The 25912-nt window shown below is 33.8% G+C and overlaps 4 protein-coding genes and 1 pseudogene across 4 annotated transcripts; 3 read left to right on the forward strand and 2 right to left on the reverse strand.

Annotated features, from left to right (window-relative positions):
• Positions 1–4996: 4996 nt before the first annotated feature.
• LOC132304056 (vesicle-associated protein 1-2-like) lies at positions 4997–14007 on the forward strand (annotated as a pseudogene).
• On the forward strand, positions 5071–5713 carry LOC132305437 (26.2 kDa heat shock protein, mitochondrial-like). Its single transcript, XM_059803079.1, has 2 exons — positions 5071–5233; positions 5385–5713. Exons 1-2 carry the CDS (start codon positions 5071–5073, stop codon positions 5711–5713), a joined length of 492 nt encoding a protein of 163 aa, XP_059659062.1.
• Positions 12989–14852, forward strand: LOC132304055 (23.6 kDa heat shock protein, mitochondrial-like). The gene has a single exon (XM_059801560.1). The coding sequence runs from the start codon at positions 13911–13913 to the stop codon at positions 14484–14486; it is 576 nt and encodes a 191-aa protein (XP_059657543.1). The 5' UTR covers positions 12989–13910; the 3' UTR covers positions 14487–14852.
• Positions 14853–16492: 1640 nt separating this feature from the next.
• On the reverse strand, positions 16493–17452 carry LOC132304058 (uncharacterized). Its single transcript, XM_059801562.1, has 2 exons — positions 17128–17452; positions 16493–17031 (listed from the first exon to the last, which is right to left on the reverse strand). Exons 1-2 carry the CDS (start codon positions 17243–17245, stop codon positions 16673–16675), a joined length of 477 nt encoding a protein of 158 aa, XP_059657545.1. The 5' UTR covers positions 17246–17452; the 3' UTR covers positions 16493–16672.
• Positions 17453–19678: 2226 nt separating this feature from the next.
• Positions 19679–25912, reverse strand: LOC132304057 (vesicle-associated protein 1-1-like). Its single transcript, XM_059801561.1, has 8 exons — positions 25557–25912; positions 25374–25444; positions 24988–25069; positions 24562–24677; positions 24211–24366; positions 23714–23755; positions 22125–22202; positions 19679–20144 (listed from the first exon to the last, which is right to left on the reverse strand). Exons 1-8 carry the CDS (start codon positions 25606–25608, stop codon positions 20034–20036), a joined length of 708 nt encoding a protein of 235 aa, XP_059657544.1. The 5' UTR covers positions 25609–25912; the 3' UTR covers positions 19679–20033.

Below are 25912 nucleotides of genomic sequence, written 5' to 3' on the forward strand. Positions count from 1 at the left end.
ACGATGTAATAAAATAATGTTGTATACATTAGTATATGATAATATGCTAAATTGATGTGTTCAATATTATGTGAAATTGAAGATAGATTATTGAATTATTTATATAATTCAATATTGGTTGAATTATTTTAATTTTATAATATGATATTATTTAGTATATTATATTACCTTAAATATGTACCAACAAGATGTAAAAAAAGGTACTTCGTTACTTTTATCAATGATTACACATGATACTGTTATGTATATTTTTTACGAAACAAAATGAAACCTTATAAGTGTTTAAATATTACAAAAATGAGATGAAGAATCAACTTGGCAAAAAGATCAAGGTGTTAAGAAATGATAGAGGTGATGAATACAAAACACCGTGTGTTGATATTTGTTCAGAACATGGTATCATCCATGAAGAAATGAGGAATGCTATGTTGGTAAGTTCTAGTTTAACTCATAATTTGTGGAGAGAAGTTTTGCTTTCTACAAACTATGTTCTCAATAAAAATACCTCTAAAAAAAACTAATGTGACATCATATGCATTATGGAAAGGTCAAAAACTTTCCTATAAATCCTTAAAAGTGTGAAGGTGTCTAGCTAAGGTTATAATTCCTACATCTAAGAAAGTTAAAGTGGGACCTAAAATGTGACGACTTTGTGGGCGGGTGTAAGAGACACTGACAGGCTACCATTCTGGGCTAGTTACAGGTGCATAGTCCCATATCGTTTAGGTAAGAGAAAAGTGAAGTGATTTTATGTGGTGGTGTTATCTCCAATTGATATGAGGCCTTTTAGGATAAAACTCAAGAACAAAAACCGTGCGGGCTCGGGCCCATAGGGAACAATATCATATCATGTGGTGGAGTGGATCGTTACATAAAATCTTTGATAAGTTATGCTCATAACAGTAGTGCATATCGTTTTCTTGTGCATAAATCATATAATAAAAACAAAATTATAGATACACTAAGATAGTACACTTAGACAAGCTAAATCAAGATAAAATGTTACTAAGTTGAAAACTAATTAGCTTAACTATAAGCTAAAGTGATCACTGAGGTGCATAGAACCTTAGAGACGTTAGTTGGTTCTAGCTTTCAACTTGGTAGTAAAAAACACGAGGGTGATGAGTAGCCATTTTAGCCATAAGCTATTTGAATTATACATCATATCTGCTCCTGTAAGAAGGAAGAATATTACTTGTAAAGTAGTAGATTTTGGATAATTTTTTCCCAAACAAATTCCTCTGCTACAAAATATTGTTAGTCAATGAAATGGTTTACTAAAGCTAAGGCTACTAGAAATGATAGCTGAGCAAACTTAACTTCAAACTAGTGGTAATAGCTAAGAAGTGAGTGTTCACTATAAGATAGTAGTGATTAATAAGAAGAGTGTGCTTAATCTAAGCGAGTAATGATACTGAGAACTCATTTTTAACTAATAATGATAGTTGAAAAGTGAGTGCTCACTATGTGGTATATATCCAAAGCTTAAACAATAAGTGAGTTGTTTGCTTAAATGATTGAGTTATGTGATGTGTGACATATAAAATGTTATGACATATTAATATGACTGACTTTACATGAACCTAAACATAAATAACTCAAGTCATAAATACGATAAATGTAGAAGCAAATATTAATTAAATGTCAATCTAACCAATATCTCTAGTATTAATTCACAGTAATGTCAGTAAACTATTATAAGAATAAGCTAGTGATAAAGTGAGTACATATGCACTAGAGACTGTTATACATGTTTGTTGAGAAGCAAATATGGAACCTTGAAAAGATAAATGAGGTGAAGTATTTCATATACGGTATTTTCAGAGTTGAAAAATCATAATAAATACATCACCAAAGTTGTGGAGATATTATCTATAGATGAAATTTGTTACGAGTCACCTCATCTTAAAAGAAATACTTATAAATGTGGGGGGTACTGAGTCCTAAGAATTTTAGGATAGAACCAAAAAATATTTATAGTATTATAACAATAGAACATGTTATTTCCTACAAGGAAAGCATTATGGAACAACTAGAAGAGTTCTTTTTCCAGTTGAAAAGTTAAATGTGCAAGCTTATAAGTCTCTGAGTGGATTAAACCTACTACCGAGATAATGACATAAATGTGATGCATAAGTCATTGTATGTCTTAAAAAATTAATGATATACAAATTGGTATATTTGATATGAAAGATTTAACATCTAATGACATAATATATTCTCAATAGAGTGAGATTGACATAATATTAGTTATGATAACAAAACCTAGCTAAAATTTTGTAGATATAAATCTTAAATATAAATACTAGTCAAAGCATATCATTGGTTGAGATTGTAAGACATCTTAATAACTGCGATTAATTGCACACTTTCAATCTAGGATAGGATCATTGAAAAGCAATAAATTGGGTAGTTGAGATACACCCTGAGTCTAATATTGCCTAAATCGAGGTATCTAGCTAAATTTGAGATGTAATAGTGATGCAATCTGGATATGAGATATTAAAGACTTCAAATCCAGTAGTGGATATGTCTTTAATATTAAAGGTGTAGTTGTACTAAAGAGCAATTGTACAGATCATCGAGGGAAATAAGGTTAAAGTCGAAAGCTAACGAGTCATCTTAATGAAAACTCAACTTAGCTGACTGGAGATCCTAAGATCTAGGTTCAAAGGGACAACAGAAATTCTGAGTGACTCACCAAAAGCACTAAGAAGATATAAATCTTTTGCCCATTTCTATAATGAGATACTGCTACCTATAACGAGGATTAGGATAAGATATGCTTTTAATGACTCTTATACTTTGAAAATTCAAGTGGGGTATGGTAGGATACTCTTAATAAGAAGTCACCTATATGAGTTTGAAGTGGGGCCGCTTCTATGGGAACTATAAAGGCTAAGTTTTCTAGAGCACTCATAAATGTCTGGAGTTGTTCATTTGCAAACATATGAGTCTGTCTACTGCAAGTGAATTACATCTTTAATATAAGTTCTATTTAATTTATTATAAGAGTTGAGCCTGAGTCCAAATGAATTTTTTGAGCTCGTCACGAACTCGAGTCTGAACAGCCTACAACTAGGCTCGATTTTGTTCATTTGCAACCCGGGTCTGTCTACTGCAAGTGAATTACATCTTTAATAAATTAGTCATTATTCATGTTTAGCAATAAACTGATTCGCTTTTTAATTGAATTCCCCATTTTCAAAGATTGATCAATCAAGAAAAACATCCAACGGCCAGAGGTCTAGTGGGTTAATACTGGTGCGATACATCAAAGTAATTTCCTCTCGCCAGCCAGCTTAAAGAAAACCTCTCTACCCAGACAGTCTCTACCATCTTCACTCTCTCACACACAGTCACACAGTGAATATCCAGAAAACCTAGAAAGCTGCGTCAAAGTGAAATAGGGTTTTTTTTCAAAATAAGGATTATATTTAATATTAAAATAAGGTTATCAGTATTAATTTGTATAAATTAATAAAAGCCAACGCGGATAAATTTGGTTTTTTTTTTTTTGATGACCCAGAACTCTCCTAGGCAAGCCCTTCAAATACATCCTAAAGACACCAAACTGGAGATACTGCAGTCGGCCCCGACAATTACAACACCAAATTAATCGAGAGTGATAAAAGAGATAGCAAGGCCCGAACATGAGCGGACTGGGTGCCCAGGCCAACACCTTATCATCTCGTCCAAGTCCCGGTCGCATAAGATTAATATTGTTAGATGTGTGAGAATGTCAAACTTAATTTAATATTATATACATTCAAATCTATGTATGCACATGTGAGATCGGATTCAGTATGAATGAACTAATTAATCTGTGTTATGGACCCACATAATAATAAATAAATAAATATAAAATACGATAAGAAAATAAACTGCCATATATCTCAAATTCGCAATATAGAAAGCAGATTGTTATATTATTATATATTTATCGCACATATTTTGTAAAATATAAGGTGTGAAAGTGAAACCTAAAGAAATGGACTTCTCCTAAAAATCTATATATATATATATATATATTTAATTTACAAATCTGTGATGAAGAGACTAACTCACTGGTTTAAATCAATCATGATTTGTAATATTTTTGTAATAGTTTCACACCGTTACACACCTGCATAAATTAATTAATTCGATTAATTTACACCAAGTCGTTACAATATGAAACATGATTTAGAGATGTTTAATTATTTTTAATTAATTCAAATAAACATTGATCATGCATTCTTAATTGGAATATCGGGTTATATAATCGAAAAAGGTGCGGATAATTATGTATAGGAACTAGAAAGTTACCTGATGCCTTAAAAAGTGTAACTAAATTGCCCAACCAAATATCTCTAATGGTTAAATAAGTCTCTATATATATAAAAATAGAGAGAGTACTGATAAGGTGCGCAGCACCCTGTTGGGGGAACAAAATCTCTGATATCCGTACGACGCGTGTATATATATATATCTTGTGTGTGTGTGTATCGTGTGTACCAATCAGTGTATAAATACTTCTTCTGTCTAGATATACATCTCTTGTGTGGCGAAACCAACTTTATATGGTAATGGTGTTTTAATAATTTTTTATTATATTAATAAGAGTATAGTTTAAAAATATTATAAAAAATAATACATTTAATTTTAAAATGAAATATAATAAAAAGAAAGACAATTATTTTAAATCGGGGAAAGTATGTTTTTGGACACTGCAGTGAGAAATTTTTTGTCCAGATGTAGACTGAACTTTTAATAAAGTTTTTTTTTTTTTTTTGTTTCACTACCTCTTCCTCACGTGAATATATATCGAAACAAATAATATCAAACACAATTTTCTAAAACAATTTATTAACTTTAACTACAACAACAGGGTTGTATACAGTTTCCGTGTACTCCAAGGTCCAATAACGTGGCACCTACTAGTTGAGACTTGAGAGTACCAGTGAGGGCATACCTGTCAATCCATATCCAAAGTTTAATAATTGAAAACCAATTTCAAGTCCATCGAATAAAATGTCTCACACACTCTCTCTCTCTAACCAGGTTGAAACTAGAGAGAGAAAACGGACAATGGCGTCGTTGAGAAAAGCTGTCACCGTTTCAAGCTTCTTTGCCAGGTCCATCCACCGCCGCCTCCACCCCCACCACCACCGTCTCACTGCTTTTTCTCCCTCAGCGGCTCACTCATTCAGTACAGGCGATCCCTTCAATGTCAATTCCCAAAACCCCTCTGGTACTAATTAATCTTCTTCTCACTCAAGTTAATTTCTACAGTACTGCTTCCTTTACAATCTATACGTATACATGTATGTACATGTTTACTTCAAATGAATGCATGTATAATATCGCTGCTCTTATATATGTGATTGACTGTTAATATATAGGACCAGTGAAAGTGGAAATACCAGATTATGAGATGAATGTGGTGAACAATAACTTGTGCTGCATAAGATTTGACGTTCCAGGTCTAACCGCAGAGGATCTGAAATTGTGGGTGGACGAGAACAAAGTTATAAGGTTTGAGGGAAGGTGCAAGAGCCAGCCCAAGTATGAGGATGAGGGAAGGTTATACGAAGGTGTCATTGAAAATGGTCCATGGGTCCTTGAAATGGACCAGCTCAAGGCTGAGTTGAAGCATGGTGTCCTCTGGATTTCTCTGCCACTCAATGAATATGCTAAGAAATGGCAGAGAAATATGGAATACTCCGAATAATTTGATTTGGGATTTAGGGTTTTGATGTATAGATCCTTTTGGTTTTGGCTCCTTTTTTTATATCTGTCTGCTTTACTAATGTTCTTACTTTTGGAAGTTGAATTTTGCTATTTTGTATGTGCATATAAATCCCTAACATTTGAAAATTTGTAACAAATTCCCTGATGCTACGGTGTTGGATAGAGTGGAATGGAAAAATAGAATTGTATTTTTGTTTATGCTAAATTGAATTATAATTTAAAACAAATATGATAAGGGAATTGTTAATTCGACAGCAGATGTGGTTGCATTTGGTGCAGACATTATGGCTGTGGGAATAGCAGACCTTTTTATAAGAATCTTATTTTGTTTGATATGTAAAAATTACACATTTTATATATTTAGGTGAAGACGATAGACCCGAAGAAATATTGCGTGTTCTACCGAGCACTGGATTTGTTTTCCAGCTATCAACATGCGATGTCATAGGTGCTTTTTCTAATTGCTTCGGTTTCATTTTTACTCATCATCTGTTGGTTGCTGAAAAGCTGTAAATGAAAGAAAATCAAAATTTGAATCTTTTATATGTGTGTGTGTGTGTGTATTGCTGCTTCAGGAAGGGGAAAAAAATTGTTTCAATCAATGAAGTCCTGCATTTTTTTTTTGTCAGAATTGTTAATTGTTTTTTTTTTATCTTCCAGTCCTAAATAGTAAATTTGAGAGTTAGTATTCATCTATTTTCTTTTCTTGCATATTCTTTGCAACTAAACAGGGCATCCTTGTTGTTCTTATTTTTAGTTTATTAATATCTATCCTTTTGATGGCGCCTCCTGATGTGCAATGCAAGGACAAGTTTCTCCTGCAAAGAGTAGCTGCTAGCCCCAGTGCAACCCCAAAGGATATTATCCTAGAATTGGTATTTATACGAAGTTGTCTTATCTACTATGAGATTGTTATTCCTAACTATGGGTGACCCATGGCCCTATCACCAATTTTCGCTTTTGATGATTTTTTTTTTTGGCTTTTCATGCACTCACATGTGGAGTGCAAGAAGCTTAAAGTGAAGTCTCACTGTTTCTGTCCTTAATATATGAATGGTATGCTTTATAGTTTAATAAGGAGGTTGAACGTTTTGTCAAGGAGTGCAAATTGAGAGTGGTTTATGTTTCTCCACCCCTACCACCATTGAGAGGGATCAGAAGAAGGTTCTTCACCAAGGGCATCCTTGATGGACAACACGAATTTGATTGGTTCCGAGGTTGGTTCTCTAAGCTTATGCAATATTTAATTTTTCTCTCTCCTTTTTAGTTTTCTCGCCTACAATTAATAAACACAAATGATATGATAACATTTGGGGGAAGGCTTCGTTGAGTTGAGTTAATAAACACAAAAAATAAAATTTTTTGATTCTACACTCTTTTGTTGATGCTTGTAGGTTACAAAAGCATTTGTTGAGGCTCATGACAAATCTTCAGAGGTGAAACTCTCCCTCTCTCTCTCTTACATGCATATCTAAATTGATTAGACATGCCTTTGTGTGTTCAATTAGTTATTTAATTGGGATATAATGCATAATAGTCAACTTTGTATTCGTGTTGTTCATATTAATCTAGAAATTTTGTAACATGCTTTAGTCTAGCTCAGACATCTGTAATTTTTATAGATACTATCAAGAGCATCTAAAAGTAGCATCATCATCATCATCACCCTTGCCTTAACCCTTATGAATGGGCTCAGCCCATGATGTCCTTTTTATTCTTGTCCATTACAAGCTATATTTCCTACAACATTTATCTTTTGAAATGATTTTTAATAATTTCATACCATGTTCAGCCACCCTCTCTGTCTCCTACCTTCTATGTAAATTAGTTACCCTCTTCTTATTGGTGCATCTACAGGGCTTCTTTGTATATATATATCCATACCACCCAAGTCCACTTTTATTTATTTATTTATTTTTTGATAAGTATTTTTTATTTTATTTTATTTTATCCTTGATAAGTGCCACTCCTAATTTCTCCATCACATTTCGGTTAGGAATCATATCTTTTTTAGTCACTTCTATTATTCATTTTAACACCTTCATTTAAGCTATATGAATTCATCATTCCTATTTCTTTTTTAATGCCTGCAGTTTGCACAATATACAATAGTTGGCTTATACTTGTTCTATTAAAATTTCTCTTTCTGTTTTTTTTTTTTTTGTTATTGTTGTATTGCATAAAACGCCAGTAGCCTGTCTCCGTCTTGTCCAAATTACTCCGATTCTGCTAGTTATATGACCATCTGTCTTTCCATATATATATTTTTTTCCTGTGGTATTGATTCTAAATATTGAAAATGGTTACTTTGAATAATCCTTTGGTTTTGAAGTGTGGTACCATCATATAAAATTGATACCATCGTATAGCATTCTTAGTAAATAGTTACCTCTTTGTTACCTTTTAGCATACGAAAGTAGCATTTTCAGTAGATTGAATTTGCAATTCTTAGTTTTTAACGTGTCCCATACTCCCATGTAGCCTCAATTACTGGGGTTAAACATGAGCTTGAAAGTCCAAGCAATTCGTTGTCTTCAGCCATTTTTGTTAGTTAATTTTGTGAATTTTGGTTTATGGATTTACATCAGCACTCCACAGTTGAAATAAAGTTTCTACGAGTTTATCAAAATCAAGATTGGTCATTCATGTTTGTTTGTACTGTCAAGGTGCAGCTATTTTTTTCTATGTTCTCTCCATATTCAGCCAGTATTTTGCTCCATCCAACTTGCAGCTAAGACTAGACGCTTCTGTTGAGTGCTTGCAGTTCTACTGCAGTTGGATTTGTGTCAGGGTCCATATGCTTGGAGGTCCACTGCAATTGCCATCCGTAGCTTGCTTATGTATGAACTTTTATTAGCTTGTGTTTACCTGCGTAAAATAGAACTTTTGGTTTAATTTCTGGCAAGCGCTCTTATTCCAAAGTTGACAAAGGAGAAGGCTACTGCAATTCAACAAAATAACAAGTTTCTTCAGGAACTGGTGAGGGATTCATTTACGACTTCATTCTATAATATTTTATATTCTTCCATATTAAGTTGGAATACTTCTAAAGTCCTTTCAACATGGTATCTTTGTCGACCCCATCTCATGTCAAAATTATCTCTTTCAGTGTCTTTGGTCATCATGTATATCTTTATATGAATATATAAATTTATGTATTTTTGGTGTCATGAGGCTAGAAATATGGAAGTTACATTCTATAAAGAATCATTGTATGGGTAATTGAACAAAATGTTGATGCATGAATACTTAGAGCTAGTTAACAATCAGAAAAACAACTGGTGTAATTTATAAGAGATTTGTGCCGATTGCTGTGCTAATTAATGACTTTATCCCTTTGGTGTTTCAACAATGAGAATAAGCTTACATGGGATCTTGATCATTAAGTAAACTGAATGGATATTTAGTTGTCTCTGTGCAATACTGAATATAACAATTATTATCTGAGCCTTGTTCAGTATAACTTATGTTTCATAGCTATGGTCCTTACAAATGCAATTATGTACAAAATAATGTCATAATTGCTTATGTTCTGGTGGAGAGGGTTGATTTGGTTTTGGCCTTTTGGGTATGCTTCTGTTCAGGTGGACGGGTAAGTGTTGGACCGTTGGTGTAAGAGTATTTCGGTGCATAACAATGTATTGTTCTGTTAGAAACATTTTCAATTGGAAACATATTTTGGAATGATGCACATGGTAATTGGTGAAATCATGGATTTTCATGGATTACTCTTGACTCAAAACTTCGTTAGGCTACCTAGTGTAGCAAAGAAGATAATATATGAAAGAATCCATTTCAAAGTTTGCAAGATCTAAGAGCGAGTTCAGTCTGTTCAGAATAATGTCTCTTGTGAAGAATTGGGTGTGTAGTTCGATTTCTTTATAACCCTTACTATAAAGAATTTGCATTCCCTTCACTTGTAGTGTTTAGGTACCATTTCTGCTCAGCAATTATATGACATGCATCCAAGTTGACATGATTTAAGGGGGTTGACGTTCTTCTGGAATCCTTCTCTTTTTGTTTCTTTAATTTTAAGTTTGAAAGTGATAGAAGTTGACCCAATATCAACTAATTATTTTCATTGTATTGGTAGAGATTAAGAATAAAGAATGAACGTTGTGTTCCAAGGTTATTCAGTGGAATGTGCTCAACAAGTTAGGATAGATTTCTAATTACTCTTTGACATTGTTTGAGCACAGGGTACGTTGTCTATATCTTTAAAATTCACATAAAGTTACCTCTCCCTGAGTTTGTCATCATTAACGTTGTGTTCCATGGTAGGGTATTTTTGAATTTCCGTGAGTTTCGGATTGGTAAAGAAGGGGAAAAAAAGGGGGAAACTAGGTGTAAGGATAGAATAAAATGTTATTCTTGCTTCAAAGCTGTGCTGTTGATATATAATTTAATTGTTTGTTATATAGTACCGTTTCCTTTGAACCGTGGAAGTGGCTCATCTCTATGAGATTACAATGTGTAGCAACTCTTGAGGCGTGACAGTAACAAAAGTTCTGGTAATGCCTCGTTCATGTTTGTCATCATTACCTGGTTGCTTGGTATCATTTTGGGGTAGCTCATGAAGAAAACATAACCATTTGTCCGGTTTCGTTCATGTTTGTTATCATTGTCGGGTTGCTTGGGTTCATTTTGAGGTATCTCATGCAGAAAAGAACCATTCATCCGGTATTCATCTTTTGCCGTATATAACTTACAATTTCTCTTTACCCCACCCAAAAAAATTAAAAAAAAAATGGAGATTCAGAGTAAAGGGTAGTGTTTTAATTTAACTTTGGGGCATTAGAAAAACAGTTTAGGTGGGATATTTGGTTTTGTGGTTGGTAAAAACTGCAAATTATTGTTTTGGTGACTAATGCTTTGTTAACATGTTTTCTTCTGGTATTTCAATACAAGAGATCCTGGAATTGCTTGAAATACTGTGCACTGGTTTGGTGCAGTGAAGTGTTTATGTTTCTGTTTCATCCTAATTTGTTGCTATTATCAGATAATCCTGCTGGACTTTTCAATCTTATTCATCTTACCATGCGTGTTACATGGGTTGCCAATGTTACAAGTTTGAGTCCAAAATGTGATTTCTGAAAGTCTCTTGAAATATAAGGCCCAGAAATATGTTGTGTCTTTAGAGCATGGTTCATTTTGCTTTTCTGTTTTTTGATCCCCCAATATTAAGTCTGTTTTGATGTAAAGAATAGAAATAACAAGTACTCCCAAAATGGTATTGGATATATATGTTCTGCAGGTGAGACCTTTTCCTCTTCAGCTATACAGACGATGGAAAATACAGAGGCTTTGATCTCCATCGCAGAAATTAATAATATGCTGTGGGATTTCTTGAGAATTACGATAAACGCAGTGAACCAAGCAACACGACGGAAAAATAAATATATCACAAAGAACAAAAAGATTTATACGTAGTTCGGCAATTGCCTACGTCCACGGTGAAGATCCGGCAAAAGTCTTCACTATGTATAAAATCGGAGATTACAAGTTTTCTGCCCCACTTTGTTTCTGTACGAATTTCAGAGTCTCTCTCTTACACCACTCCGAACCCTAAGAGCCCTTATATATCGGGCTACAAGAGACTAATTAGGGGTCCATGACCCATGAGCAAAAATGGGTCAAAAAAATTCGGTTGTCGGGGGTTGTAAGCGGGTCGCAACGCAACCTGACACCAAATTCAGGCCACAATATCACATACCACAGAACTAAAAACTGAGTAACTCATTGTTGAAGCATGTCTAATAGTCTATTCGTATCATAAACAGGTATGTTGTGATTTTTCTAATTCCACCAGGCCTATACTTGAGCTTTCCCTTATAAAGTGATATATTTATGGGCTTTTCTTTCCCCATAAAATCTTGAAATAGAATATCTTCTTATTATACAAAATGGGGAATTTTATGTGTTCCTTTTGAACTTTGAGAGGCTTATATAACCACACCCCACATTTTTCACTCTTATGAGACAACTACGGACCTCTTCTACTGTTTTCACTTGGAACAATATGAACAACAGTTTCGGGAACTTTAGGTTGTGGGCAAGTATTTTTTTAAAAATGAATATTCATCTAGAAGGATGAGTGTTTAATGTGAAATTAATCACTAAAGTAAATAGGGCTTGCCAGCCATTGTCCAAAAAATTGCTACTTTCTTATGAATGAATGCGACTGCCGACTCCTTGTCATTTCTTAAATCTAAGAAATTTTGGTCCATTAGTCAAGAGAACATGAGAGAGTCTGGGATTACTTGTAATCCCAATCAATCACAACTCGATATGTAAGCAAATGTGTTAACTTTATTCGGAGTTTTTCTTGCGTGTCAAGTTTTAATTGGTCGGAACTATGTAGTCCTGGACCATGTAAAAATTTCTCCAAATTACATACCTATTGAAAAAGGATAGGTTAGTGGTGGTATTTTATATGAACTCACAATTTATAAATTTTTAGCTACTTGAGATAGTAAACTTACAATTTATATGAACAAATGTTGATGCATGTTTATCTTTATATGAATATATATATATATCTAGTGTAGCAAAGAAGATAACAATTAATTGAAAGAAACCATTTCAAAGTTTGCAAGATCTAAGAGCAAGTTCAGTCTGTTTTGAATATATCTCTTGTGAAGACTTGAGTGTGTAGTTCATATTTTTTTATAACCCTTACTATAAAGAACCTGCACTCCATTTGGGTGTGCTTGGTGAATACCATATCTTCTCAGCAATCACGTGACATGCATCCAAGTTGATATGATTTGAGGGGGTTGACGGATTGCTTCTCTATTTGTTTCTTTAATTTAATTTTGAAAGTGATATAAGTTGACCCAATATCCACTAATTATTTTCATTGTATTGGTAGAGATTAAAAATAAAGAATGAACCTTGTGTTCCAAGGTTATTCAGTGGAATGTGCTCTCCAAGTTAGGATAGATTTCTAGTAACTCTTTGACATTGTTTGAGCCCAGGTTATGTTGTCTATATCTTTAAAATTCACTTTAAGTTGCCTCATCCATAGTGTATGTTTCTTCATTTTAAATTAGTTCATTTCTTATTAGGATAAAATGTTATTCTTGCTTCAAAGCTGTGCTGTTGATATTAATTCAATTGTTACATATTACTGTTTCCTTTGAACCCTGGAAGTGGCTCATCTCTATGAGATTAAAATGTGTAGGAACTCTTGAGGCGTGACAGCAACAAAAGTTCTGGTAATGCCTCATTCATGTTTGTTGTCATTGTTGGGTTTTGATTGGCATCATTTTGAGGTATCCCATGAAGAAAACAAAACTGTTCTTCCTGTTTCGTTCATGTTTGTCACCGTTGTTGGGTTGCTTGGCATTATTTTGGGATATCTCCTGAGGAAACATAACCATTCATCTGGTATTCATCTTTTGCCTTAAATTATTGTTTTGGTGACTCATGCTTTGTTAACATGCATTCATCTGGTAATTTAAAGATTTCTTCTTTGTTTCTCCCTAATTTGTTTCTATAATCGCGCCAGACTTGTCAATCTTATTCATCTTACAGCTTACCAATGTTCCAAGTATGATGTCCAAGATGTGTTTTCTGAAAGTCTGTTGAAATATAGGACCAAGAAATGTCTTCGAGTCTTAAGAACATGGGGTTCATTTTGCTTTTCTTTTTTTTTGCTCCCAATATCAATTCAGTTTGTTTTGATGGAAAGTATAGAAAATAAGAAATGCTCCCAAAATGGTATTGAATATAGATGTTCCACAGGTGATTCCTTTTCCTCTTTAGCCTTGCCAACGATGAAAAATGTAGAAACGTTGATCTCCAGCCTTGGTTGGTGGGATCCTCAATTTAGCATTCCCCATGAATTAAACCTGTTTTTACTTTTTCCCCTTTCTTCTCTTTTAGAATTAGGGTAAAATTTCCAATGTATATCACGGAACTAAAAACTGAGAAATTCATTTGATGATGGACATTGAAAAATAGTCTATTCCTATTTTAAACAATTTCTTAGAGGGTGGTGATGTGAGTACCAAGAAGGAAAATAAAAAGAATAAAAATTCTACTGTTTTTGCCAATGTTGAAGAGAGGTTATACATTATTGGCTTAGTTTGTTTTAGCTCTAGTCCCTGTATTTGACTATTTTAATTTGTCTAACTCTGGATCGTTGTGCAGTTTCTCAGCTGGTGAATCAATTTATGAAAGAAGGGTCATCACCGATCCCCTACAAGGTGGTGAAAGATGAGAAAGCCATGTATGCAAGGTGGGACATGCCGGGAATGGGAATAGAAGGGCTGAAGATGTGGATTGAAAACAACACTCTGCACGTAAATGGAGAGGAAAAGGAGGAGGAGGAGGAGGAGGAGGAGGGAAAGAGTTTATCAGCCTTAGGTCGGAGGAAGTACTCCGGTGACATGGACATCCCTCAGGGCTGCTACAAGGTGGAAGAGATTGCAGCGGACCTCAAGAATGGTGTGCTCAATGTCAAGATTCCAAAGAGAGAAGACATTATCAATGTCCAGGCCAATAGGAGTAGCTTTTTTTCTGTTGTTTGGATTGGCAATAAAAGAAGTGAAATTTTAAGACTCAGGTACGTAATTTTTATTTTTGTTTTCTCTAAAACTAAAATTTTAAATTTTGATTCTTTTGGTGCCTTTGCATTTGGGCTTAGTCTTCTTGTTACTTGTGATTGTTTCAATGGTCCATTCGTGGATCCAGATTGGGTTGTCTTGGGCCAAAGAACTCATTTTGTTGCACATATTCTATATTTATAAATTGCTTCAATTTTTGGAAAAAAAAAAAAACTCATTGTCCTTTCTTAATCAAGCAATCAACACGAATAGCCTAGTATTACATGATGCCAGTCAATCACAACTCGAGATGCAAGTAAATGTATCAGCTCTATTCAGATTTAATTATTTATTATTATTTTTTTGCATGTTGAGTTTTAATTGGACCATATAATTTTTTTTCCAATCTACATAGAATTTGGATGCCCCATTCAATTGGTGTTGAAGTTGTGGAAGCTTGTATTTACCAAGAATTAAATCTATATGTATACTATTATTGAAAGTTTCAAATCGTTGAAGGCAATTAAAATTCTTGTATTGAGAACTCCTCATATCAATTATTTAATACCAAAAAAAATCATTTAGTTGCATCAAAATTTATCTACCAATACACTCCTAATACAAGCTTAATACAAAGACAATAAATTCATCTTGTGTGAAAATACATCTATTTGTATAGTTGAGAGGGACATCAGTAGAAAATAAAATGGTTTTCCCCTGACTATCACATCACAAGCCAAATCTGAGGATTGGGCAATGACTTCTTCCATGAAAAGTGAACTAAATATGAATGAAGATAAAGAGTGGAGTCGTTTGTAGAAAGGTAACAACTAATTCCGTATGGGCATGCCCTATTGTGGCTTTACCTTTACGTGCTTAGGGGACTCACTCCTATGAGTTAGATAGAAACTGGACAGCACCTCTTCTTTGATATTGCATGTTGATTCGTGAAGTCCCACTTTCTCCATCAGTGCGCGGGTCAGGCCATTTCCTTGTACATCCAAAAGTTGAAACTCTCTTTCTAAGTCCTATCCAATAAACGTCTTTAAGAGTGTTTTGTTTTAATGGATTTTATTCTTGCTTGTTTATATTTAATTAGTACTCCGTAAGTGATATCAGGTCTTTAATAGAGAGCAATCAAATATTTATCACATGATTTTAAATTTCTTTTAATCAATAGTTACATTTAGTAGGTATTGGAAATAAGGTGGCTCATGCTATTGCGTCTTTATCTCGGAATCTATTCATTCCAATTGGATTCTTCTTTCTGTGCCACCATCAATTATTGATCTTGCTGTTCCGGATGTGCTGGATATTTCTAGATAATTTTTGTTGTGTTGTTTTTCTGTTTGCCAGGAAAAAAAGACAAAAAAAAAAAAAGAAAAGCAAAGAAAAGAAAAGAAAAGGTACATTGTTTATCAATAATAAATAGCTAGAAAGTTTATAACATTTTATATATAAATTTATATTACTTAAAAACAGAATATGAGACAACCTTCTATTTAACGTTTGAAAGTCGAATGTCCAAAGCAATCTTCATATAATATTTAAGAATTAAACTAAATAAATCAGAGAGCAAGTCCACAACTCTAAGAAATCAGATTCAGTGTAACCTTTTTGGTCAAAAACAAAATTTGTAATGGTATTGACATAACCTAAAGCAAACTGTAGGGCACATTTTCATTTTCCCATTCATGAATTTCATTAACCAAGCTATAAATAAGAATGTGACAGTATAAAATTGATAAAAGCATTATATAGTTTTAGGTTTTGAAATCTCTTTTTCATATTTGTTTTTCAAATTGACAAATTTTACCTTTTAAAATAATCTTGAAATAAACATAATTGTTCTTCAAAAACATTTTCAAAGTCATTGTTACTGCTGAAACTGATACAAGAATTGGGTTATGAACCATAATACTTGAACTTACCAACCCACCAATACTGAATTGGGTTATTTATTTATTAAAAAATATATTGTTCATTGTGCACCAATTAAATTGATATATTGTTATTTGTAATTTTCTATTATTTAAAATCTTTACACAGTACATAGATCAAATAAAAAACTACCCAAAAATTATCAAGTTATCCCCGGCCGATAAAAAACAATATATAAACAAATGTATTAACTTTAGATGTTTATATTTCCGCAACTGATTTATTTTGCTCCTTATGTTTTTTCCACAAAATATGCGAAAATTATATCATTATATATTTGTTTCAATTATATCCTTGTTTCTAAGTGAATTTTTTATAAATTATCATCATCAGTTGCTTAAATAGTACCCAAAAAACCATTCTTCCATTCAACATATATCCAAAAATCAAACACACAAAGCCCTAACCCCCAAATCAAACACACAGAACCCTAACCCCCAAATCAAAGATCAAAGCTGCCCTTTCTCTTTCTCCAACTTCTCGCGTTTCCTCTGTATGTGCATTTTGGCATCTTCTTTGAGTGGCAGAGTTATATAAAGAACACCATGGTTGAGCTCCGCCTTGAGCTGGTCCATATCACAGACACGGATCAATAATGGACGTCCTTCAATGGTTCCTTTGTACAACCTTCCCACATCACCATACTTGGCTTCGCCCTTGCACTTTCCTTCGTATCGTATATCTTTCTTGGCATCCAACCACATATTCAATTCATTTTTGGTCAGACCAGGCACGTCTACGCTGATACAGTAGAAGCTATCATTCACAAGCTTCATTCTCTTTTTGGCCTCGATCGCATCACCCACTCCTATATATAAAAACACAATCAATCACACACACACACACATATATATAGATTTTCAAGGAAACTGTGTAGAAACTTGAGTGAGAAGACGATTAGTACCGGAGGAGTTTCGGAAATTTGTGTTGGTGGGATGGCCTGTACTGAACGAGTGAGTGGTGAGGCGGTGGAGGCGGCGGAAGAGGCTTGACGCGGTGGTGAGAGGTCTTGAACACGCCATTGATGGAGCTTTTCTTTTATAGGGGTTTCTGGATATTCCACTGTGTGACTGTGTGTGAGAGGTGGTGAGTGAAGGAAATGGAGACCTACTATAATTATTAGACGAACTTGAAATGGTTTTCAATCAAGTTTTGGACCTCACTGTATGGTGCTACTATCACTCAAGGGTCTGTTTGGATAGTATTAGTTACGAGAGAAGAGGAGAGGAGAGAAAAGAAAAGAAAGGATTGTATTAGTGAGAAAAGAAATGATAGTAATAATTTTTATTTGTGTTTGGATAGATAGGGGAGAAAAGAAAAGAAAAGAAAAAATAGTTATTCTTGTTTGGATAAGACAGAGGAGAGAAAAGAAAAGAAAAGAAATGATAATAGACAAATTACTTTTTTACCCTTTCATAACCATGGGACTTGAATGAAATAATAAATTTATGTATTGATTTGTGGAGGCTAATTTTGGTATTATCAAAATATTACTAAAATCACCATCCTTTCTCTCTCTATCTTCTCAAAATTGAAGAGAAAACAAATAAGAGATAAGGAGGGATAGCTATCTCTCTATCTCTCCTTATCCCTCCCTATCCATCCACTTAACTTACCCAAATACAAACTTACACTATCCTCTCTTTTCTTTTCTCTCCCTATCCCTCCAAATCAACCCTACCAAACACACCCTAAGAGTGTACAGAAACTGTATGCAACCTAGTTATAGTTGATTAAAATTGCTTTATTTTCCTGTAAAGTTTGACCTTTAGTATAATGTAATATCCTTATTCAAATAATAATTCGGAATGAATGGTCTGTGAGGAGTTTGATCTGGTTAGACGCCAGAATATTGTGTTTGATATTTACTTGGTAGTGAACACATGATTTTAATTTTTTTTTTTAATTTATTTATATTTATTAGATATGATCTTTTTTCTTCTCATTTCTGTACTTAGTTTAAAGTTCAATGCTCTGTAGACCCTTGATCAACAAACCAAAAAAAAAAAAGGAGAAATAATAAAAAAATATTTATTGTGCAGAGGTAGGGTGAAAGTCGTTTGATTCCTTCGTCCGGGAGTATCATGTTATAGTTGTAAACGGGCAAGTATATCATAGGGTGCATAGTTATTTTTTGTGTATCAGAACAAATTGAATAAGGTACCATATGTACATAAATTCACAAAATAATTACAGTATATTCTTAATTATGTAATAAAATATAATTGATTGATGATCCTAATGGCCTAGTACTATGGCCGGACCAAAACAAACTGAATTGAAATTGGGACCAAAAAGCACCGATGGGTGGTATTCTCAGTTTGTGTGACTGTATATGAGGTTGACCAGATTTGTTTCCCAAATTGACAAATTTCCCGCCAAAACACTAATCATGAAAACTAAAACACTTTTCCGACTCATTTATCCCCTCATCATGAAAGCTAAAACAATTTTCGGACTCATTAATCCCCTCAAGATGATGCACAATTGGCTCATTCCCACTTTTAAAGGATTAATTGCACTTGGCAGCTAAAGCTGTCAGGTGATACATATACTGAAACAACTGACAGACACTCTATCAAAATAAAATGAATTTACAATAAAATAAAAAAGCGAAGAAATAATATAAAAAAACTGATACATATACTTTAGTGAAGTGTTTATATTTTTTTGTACCACGTCAACGTTGCAACGATTACAATAAATAATTTTTCTCTTGTGGTTAATTCTCCATTAATAAGGTGGTAAGTCATTAACTTATTTTTAAGAGAAATATATTCGTTTGCTAACACACACATACACATATATATTCAATAATTCTCTTAAAAATAGGGTAATGAAGTCATTCCACTTCCTTATTATCAATTAGACAACCCATCAACAAAAATAATCAAATACAGTGAATAGCACAAAAATGAACTAAGCCAATGTGGCATAACCTCTCTTCAACATTGGCAACAACTTTGCAAGTCTTACCAACGGGTTAGGGCTTGTAACCCAATGGTATAACATCCCTATTCTAAAAAATGAGGGAAAAAATTTGAATTTGGGCGTGAGCAAAAAAGGTTGGAATTCTTTAGAAAGTGGTTGACATGCCCTCTAAATTTATATATTCAAAGCCCATTTTTGGGAGCATTTGTTATTTCTATTCTTCCCATCAAAACAAACTGAATTGAAATTGGAACCAAAAAACAGAACAGCAAAATGAACCATATTCTTAATGACTCAAAAGACATTTCTTGGCCATATATTGTAAGAGACTTTCAGAAAACACATCTTGGAACATTAGCAAGCTATAACACATGTCGTAAGATGAATAAGATTGACAAGTCCAGCAGGATTATTGCAACAAATTAGAGAGAAATAAAAAATGTAAAATAATAACCACTTCACTGCACCAAACCAGTGCCCAGTATTTCAAGCATTTCCAGGATCTATTGTATTGAACCACAAGAGAAACAAAGAAGAAATCTTTAAATTACCAGTAGAATGCATGTTAACGAAGCATGAGTCACCAAAACAATAGTTTGCAGTTTTTAATAACTACAAAGGCCATTATACCACCTAAACATTTTTTCTTTTGCCCCAAAGTTAAATAAAAACACTACCCTCTCCCCTCCTGAATTTCCTCTCTTTTCTACATTGTTTTTTTTTTATTTTTTATGGTGGAGTACACAGAAATTGTAGGGAAAAATTTAAGGCAAAAGATGAATACCAGATGAATGGTTATGTTTTCTTCATGAGATACCCCAAAATGATGCCAAAGCAACCCGACAATGGTGACAAACATGAACGAAACCGGATTAACGGTTATGTTTTCTTCATGAGATACCCCAAAATGATGCCAAGCAACCCGACAATGATGACAAACATGAACGAGGCATTACCAGAACTTTTGTTGCTGTCACGCCTCAAGAGTTCCTACACATTGTAATCTCATAGAGATGAGCTACTTCCATGGTTCAAAGGAAACAGTAACATATAACAAACAATTAAATTATCATATTAACAGCACAGCTTTGAAGCAAGAATAACATTTTATCCTACCCTGAAACCTTGTTTTCCTTTTTTTCTTCTTTACCAATCCGAAAACTCAGGGAAATTCAAGGAAAGTGGTCAAACATCCGAAAATGTCTACCATGTTTGTAAACTAATACCCACAAAACTAAGACCATTTTATAATAAGAAATGAACTAATTTAAAAGGAAGAAACATACACTACGGCGGAGGTAACTTAAAGTGAATTTTAAAGATATAGACAACATAACCTGTGCTCAAACAATGTCAAAGAGTTATTAGAAATCTATCCCAACTTGGAGAGCACATTCCACTGGATAACCTTGGAACACAAGGTTCATTCTTTATTCTTAATCTCTACCAATACAATGAAAATAATTTGTTGATATTGGGTCAACTTCTATCACTTCCAAAATTAAAGTAAAGAAAAAAACATAGAAGGAATCCAGAAGAACGTCAACCCCCTCAAATCATATCAACTTGGATGCATGTCATATGATTGCTGAGCAGATTTGGTATTCACTAAGCACACCTAAAACTACAAGAAGGGGGGCACAAGTTCTTTATAGTACAGGTGATAAAGAAAACGAACTACACAGCCAACTCTTCACAAGAGACATTATTCTGAACAGACTGAACTCGCTCTTAGATCTTGCAAACTTTAAAATGGATTCTTTTATTTGTTATCTTCTTTGCTAAACTAGGAGGCCTTAATAAGTTTTGAGTCAAGTAATCCTTGAAAATCCATGATTTCACCAACAGACCATGTGCATCATTTTGAAATATGTTCCATTAAAAAATGTTTCTAACAGAACAATACATTGTTATGCACTGAAATGCTCCTATGTTATATGGACTCGGGTATGTGTATCGGGTACCGGTACGTATCCATGCGCTGGATGTGTCAAATCTCCAAACAGAAGGAACTATGGACACTGCTAAATATTCATTTTATTTAATTATTTTACTTTATTTTCTAGAATAAAGAAATAATTTTATGTAACATAGTATTCAGTATAGGCATTTAACTCATTTCAAAGAAATAATATAAATAAAACTGAATGATTGGATATACTTTTTAAGTACACGTCCAACCAAAAGTGCCAGACACATATCTCATACCCATATTAGAGCAATATGTCTCCGACACGGGTACTTCACTACTTTTTGAAGAGTCCATGTAACATAGAAATGCTCTTGCACCAAAACTAACCCCTCCACCTGATTTGAACCATACCCAAAACCAATTCAATTCTCACTACCAGAACATTAGCAATTTCAACTGTTTACTTTTATACAATGTTATGACGTTTTTTTTGTACATAATTGCATTTGTAAAAACCATAGCTATGAAACGTGAGTTATACTAAACAAAGCTAAGATAATAATTGTTACATTCAGCATTGTGCAGAGAAATAAATATCTATTCAGTTTACTTAATGTCAAGATCCCATATAAGCTTATTCTCATTGTTGAAACACCCAAGGGATAAAGTCATTAAATTAGCACAGCAATGACGCAATGCTCTTATAAATTACACCAGTTGTTTTTTGATTGTTAACAAGCTATCATGCATCAACATTTTGTTCAATTACCCATACAATGATACTTTATAGAATGTAACTTATCATATTTCTAACCTAATGACCTTTGCTTAATCATTCACACCAAAAATACATATAAATACTCATATAAAGAGGTACAAGATGACTACACTGAAAAAATATAAATTGGACATGAGACGGGGGAGACAGTGATACCATATTGAAAGGACGTTAGAAGTATTCCAGCTTAAATACTCATGAATGCAAGATATTAGTACAAAAATAATAATATAGAAGAATATAAAATATTATAGAATGAAGTCATTTATGAATCCCTCACCAGTTCCTGACGAAGCCTGTTACTTTGTTGAATTGCAGTAGCCCTCTCCTCGGTCAACTTTGAAATAAGAGCTCTTGCCTGAAATAAAACCAGAAGTTCTATTTTACGCAGATTAATACAAGCTACTAAAAGTTCATGCACAAGCTACTGATAGCAATTGCAGTGGAACTCCAAGTATATGGACCCTGACACAAATCCAACTGCACTAGAACTGCAAGCAATCAACAGAGGAGTATAACCTTAGCTGCAAGTTAGATGGAGCAAAACACTGGTTGAATACAAAAAGAACACAGGAAAAAATAGCTGCACCTTAACAGTACAAACATGAACAACCACTTTTGATTTTGATAAACTCGTGGGAATTTTATTTCACCTCTGGAGTGGCTGATGTAAATCCATAGACCAAAATTCAAAAAATTAACCAACAAAAATGGCTGAAGACAGTGAATAGAAGTTGCTTTGAATTTCAACCTCGTCATTTACCCTAGTAATGAGGCTACATGGGACCCTTTAAAAACTAAGAATTGCAAGAATAATTCAATCTACTGACAATGCAAATTTCATTTACTAACAGGTAGCAGAGAGGCAACCATTTACTAAAAATACTATATGATAGTATCAATTTAATAATGACCACACTTCAAAACCAAAGGATTATCCAAGGTAACCATTTTCAATATTTAGGATCAATAACGCAAAAAATGGAAAGATAGATGGTCATATAACTAGTAGAATCAGAGTAATTTGGACAAAACGGAGACAGGCTAGTGGAGTTTTATGAAATAAAAGAATAACAAAAAATTGAAAGAGAAATTTTAATAAAACAATTATTAAGCCAACTATTTTATATGAAGCAAAGTGCAGGCATTAAAAAAGAAACAGGAATGACAAATTCATATAGCTTAAATGAAGACGTTAATTCAGGGAATAAGAAAAAAAAAAATTTGAACACGTTAAGATGAATAATAGAAGTAACTAAACAAGATATGGTTACAAACCAAAATGTGATGGAGAAATTAGGAGTGGCGCCTATCAATGATAAAATAAGGAAAAAGTAGACTTAGGTGGTATGTGTATATACAAAGAATCCCATAGATGCACTACTGAGAAGAGGACAGCTAATTTACATAGAAGGTAGGGGACAGAAAAGTTGGCTGAAACATTGATGAAATTATTAAAAATGATTTCAAAAGGTTAAATATTGTAGGAGATATAGCTTGTAATGGACAAGGGGAAAAAAAAAAGGAATTCATGGGGTTAACTAGTTGAGCCCATTCATATGGGTTAAGGCAAGGGTGGTGATGATGATGATGCTATTTTCACATGCTCTTGCTAGTATCTAATAAAATTACAGATGTCTGAGCTATGCTAAAGCATGTTACAAAATTTGTAGATTGATATGAACAACACGAATACAAAGTTGACTATTATGGCATTATATCCCAATTGAATAACTACTTGAACAACACAAATACAAAGTTGACTATTACGGCATTATATCCCAATTGAATAACTAATTGAACACACAAAGAAGGCATGTCTAATCAATTTAGATATGCAGGTGGAGAGAGAGAGAGAGAGAGATTCACCTCCGAAGATTTGTCATGAGCCTCGACAAATGCTTTCGTAACCTACAAGTATAAACAAAAAAGTGTGCAATCAATATCTTTGATTCTTTGTCTTTATTCATTCATCTCAACAAATCCTTCCCCAACTATTTAGGGTATCCTATTTTTCCATTCCACTCTATCTAACGCCATAATCTCAATCAAATTAATGTTATCAAAAGCCCAAGGCACACCAAGGCGCTAGAGGTCCTTTGAAGCCTAGGCGCATGGCAAGGCTCACAATTGAAAAATTAAATTACTATTAAAGCATATCCATATCCCATATTAAATGTGCAAATGTCGTCAAAGGCACACTGGGCACAAGTGTTGCGCTCATATGAGCCTGGAGGTTAGGCGCCCCTCTGACAACACTAAGACTACATATCTTTTGTGTGTATTGATTGTGGGAAATAAATGTTAAACGCTAAAACTTCAAGGAGAAAGAAAAACTGAATATCGCATAAACTTAGATAAGCAACCTCGGAACCAATCAAATTCCCGTTGTCCGTCAAGGATGCCCTTGGTGAAGAGCCTTCTTCTGATCCCTCTGCAACTGGCGATGGTGGTTGGGGTGGAGAAACATAAATCACTCTCAATTTGCACTCCTCAACAACATGTCCAGCCTCCTTATTAAACTATCAAGAATACCATTTCATATATTAAGGGCAGAAACACTGGAACTTCACTTTTAGAACTTCTTGCACTCCACATGTGAGCTCATGAAAAGTCAAAATAAGAGCATCAAAAACTAAAATTGGTGGTAGGGCCATAAGCCACCCATAGTTAGTCATAAAAATCTCATGGTAAATAAGACAATTTCATATAAATACCAATTCTGGGGTAATTTCCTTTGGGGTTGTCCCTGGGCTAGCTACTACGCTTTGCAGGAGAAACTTGTCCTTGCATTGCATTTCAGGAGGCGCCTCCTTTTGTGCTTGCATAGTAACTAAATCAAAAATATAGAAATTGATAAACTAAAAATAAGAACAACAATGTCGCACTATTCAGTTGCAAAGAATATGCAGGGAAAGATATTAGATGAATATTGAGTCTGAATTTTACAATTTAGAACTGGAAGGGAAAAAAAATAAAATAATGCAGGACTTCATTGGTTGAAACATTTTCTTGTGCTTCGAGGGAAACATTTTTTTGTACTCCTCGGAGCAGCAATATATACACATATACATATATTAAAGATTCAAAATTTGATTTTCTTTTCCATTATAGCTTTTCAGCAAAGTGATTAGAAAAAGCACCTATGACATCGCATTTTGATCGCGGCAAAACAATCCCGGTGTTTGGTCGGACACAATACTTCTTCGGGTTCGTAGTCTTCACCTAAACATATACAATGTGTAAATTTATAAATATCAAACAAAATTACAATTCTTACAAAATGGGCTGCTATTCCCACACCCATTAATGTCTGCATCAAATGCAACTACATCGGCTATCAAATTAGCAATTCCCTTATCGTATTCGGTGTAAATTATAATTCAATTTAGCATAAACAACCCGAGGCTCAAATTTCTCAATCATGCAAAAACAAATCTAAATTAACATTTCAATTTCATGGCATTGCTAGGGCATTTCTATCACAAGCATCAAATCACTGATTTACCGAAACAATTGTGGTAATTACCTTGAATGCAACGGGTTTCTCGGTCTTATTAGACAATTGAAGCGAACAAGAGATCTGTTTCTTGAGCTCGACTAATCAAAACACACAACAACAACAACAACAACAACAAATTCAAATCAATAACAATAAGAACAAAGAAACCCTAGAAAATTCAAACAAAAAAAGATCGAGAGATTGACTCACAGGGGAATTTGAGCTCGAGGGGTTCGATGCTGAGAAGCTCGCCTGTGCTCATTTTTCGAAGCAATGTCTTCGGGACAGAGATGAATGAAACGTGAAAAGTGGTTGTTTTTGAATTGAGAAAGCAAATTTGAGGGAGATCCGAAAATATCTGAAGAGAAATGGGAGTTTTTTTTAAAGTGTTTTCTGAAAACAATTCAACAACAACATAAACGGAGAAAACGATGGTACTACTACTTTGGGAATGAAGAGAAATTTATGAGTATTGTTGAGTGGTGTTTTAATACGGTACAATTTTTCTTTTTCTTTTTTAATTCTGTGTGCGCTGGTTTTGCATAACATCATGTGCTCAGTGTAGC

This window comes from Cornus florida, unplaced genomic scaffold (assembly GCF_030987335.1).
Source record: "Cornus florida cultivar Cherokee Brave unplaced genomic scaffold, ASM3098733v1 CherokeeBrave_3.0.0_Hap2_Chr04, whole genome shotgun sequence".
Taxonomy (NCBI): domain Eukaryota; kingdom Viridiplantae; phylum Streptophyta; class Magnoliopsida; order Cornales; family Cornaceae; genus Cornus; species Cornus florida.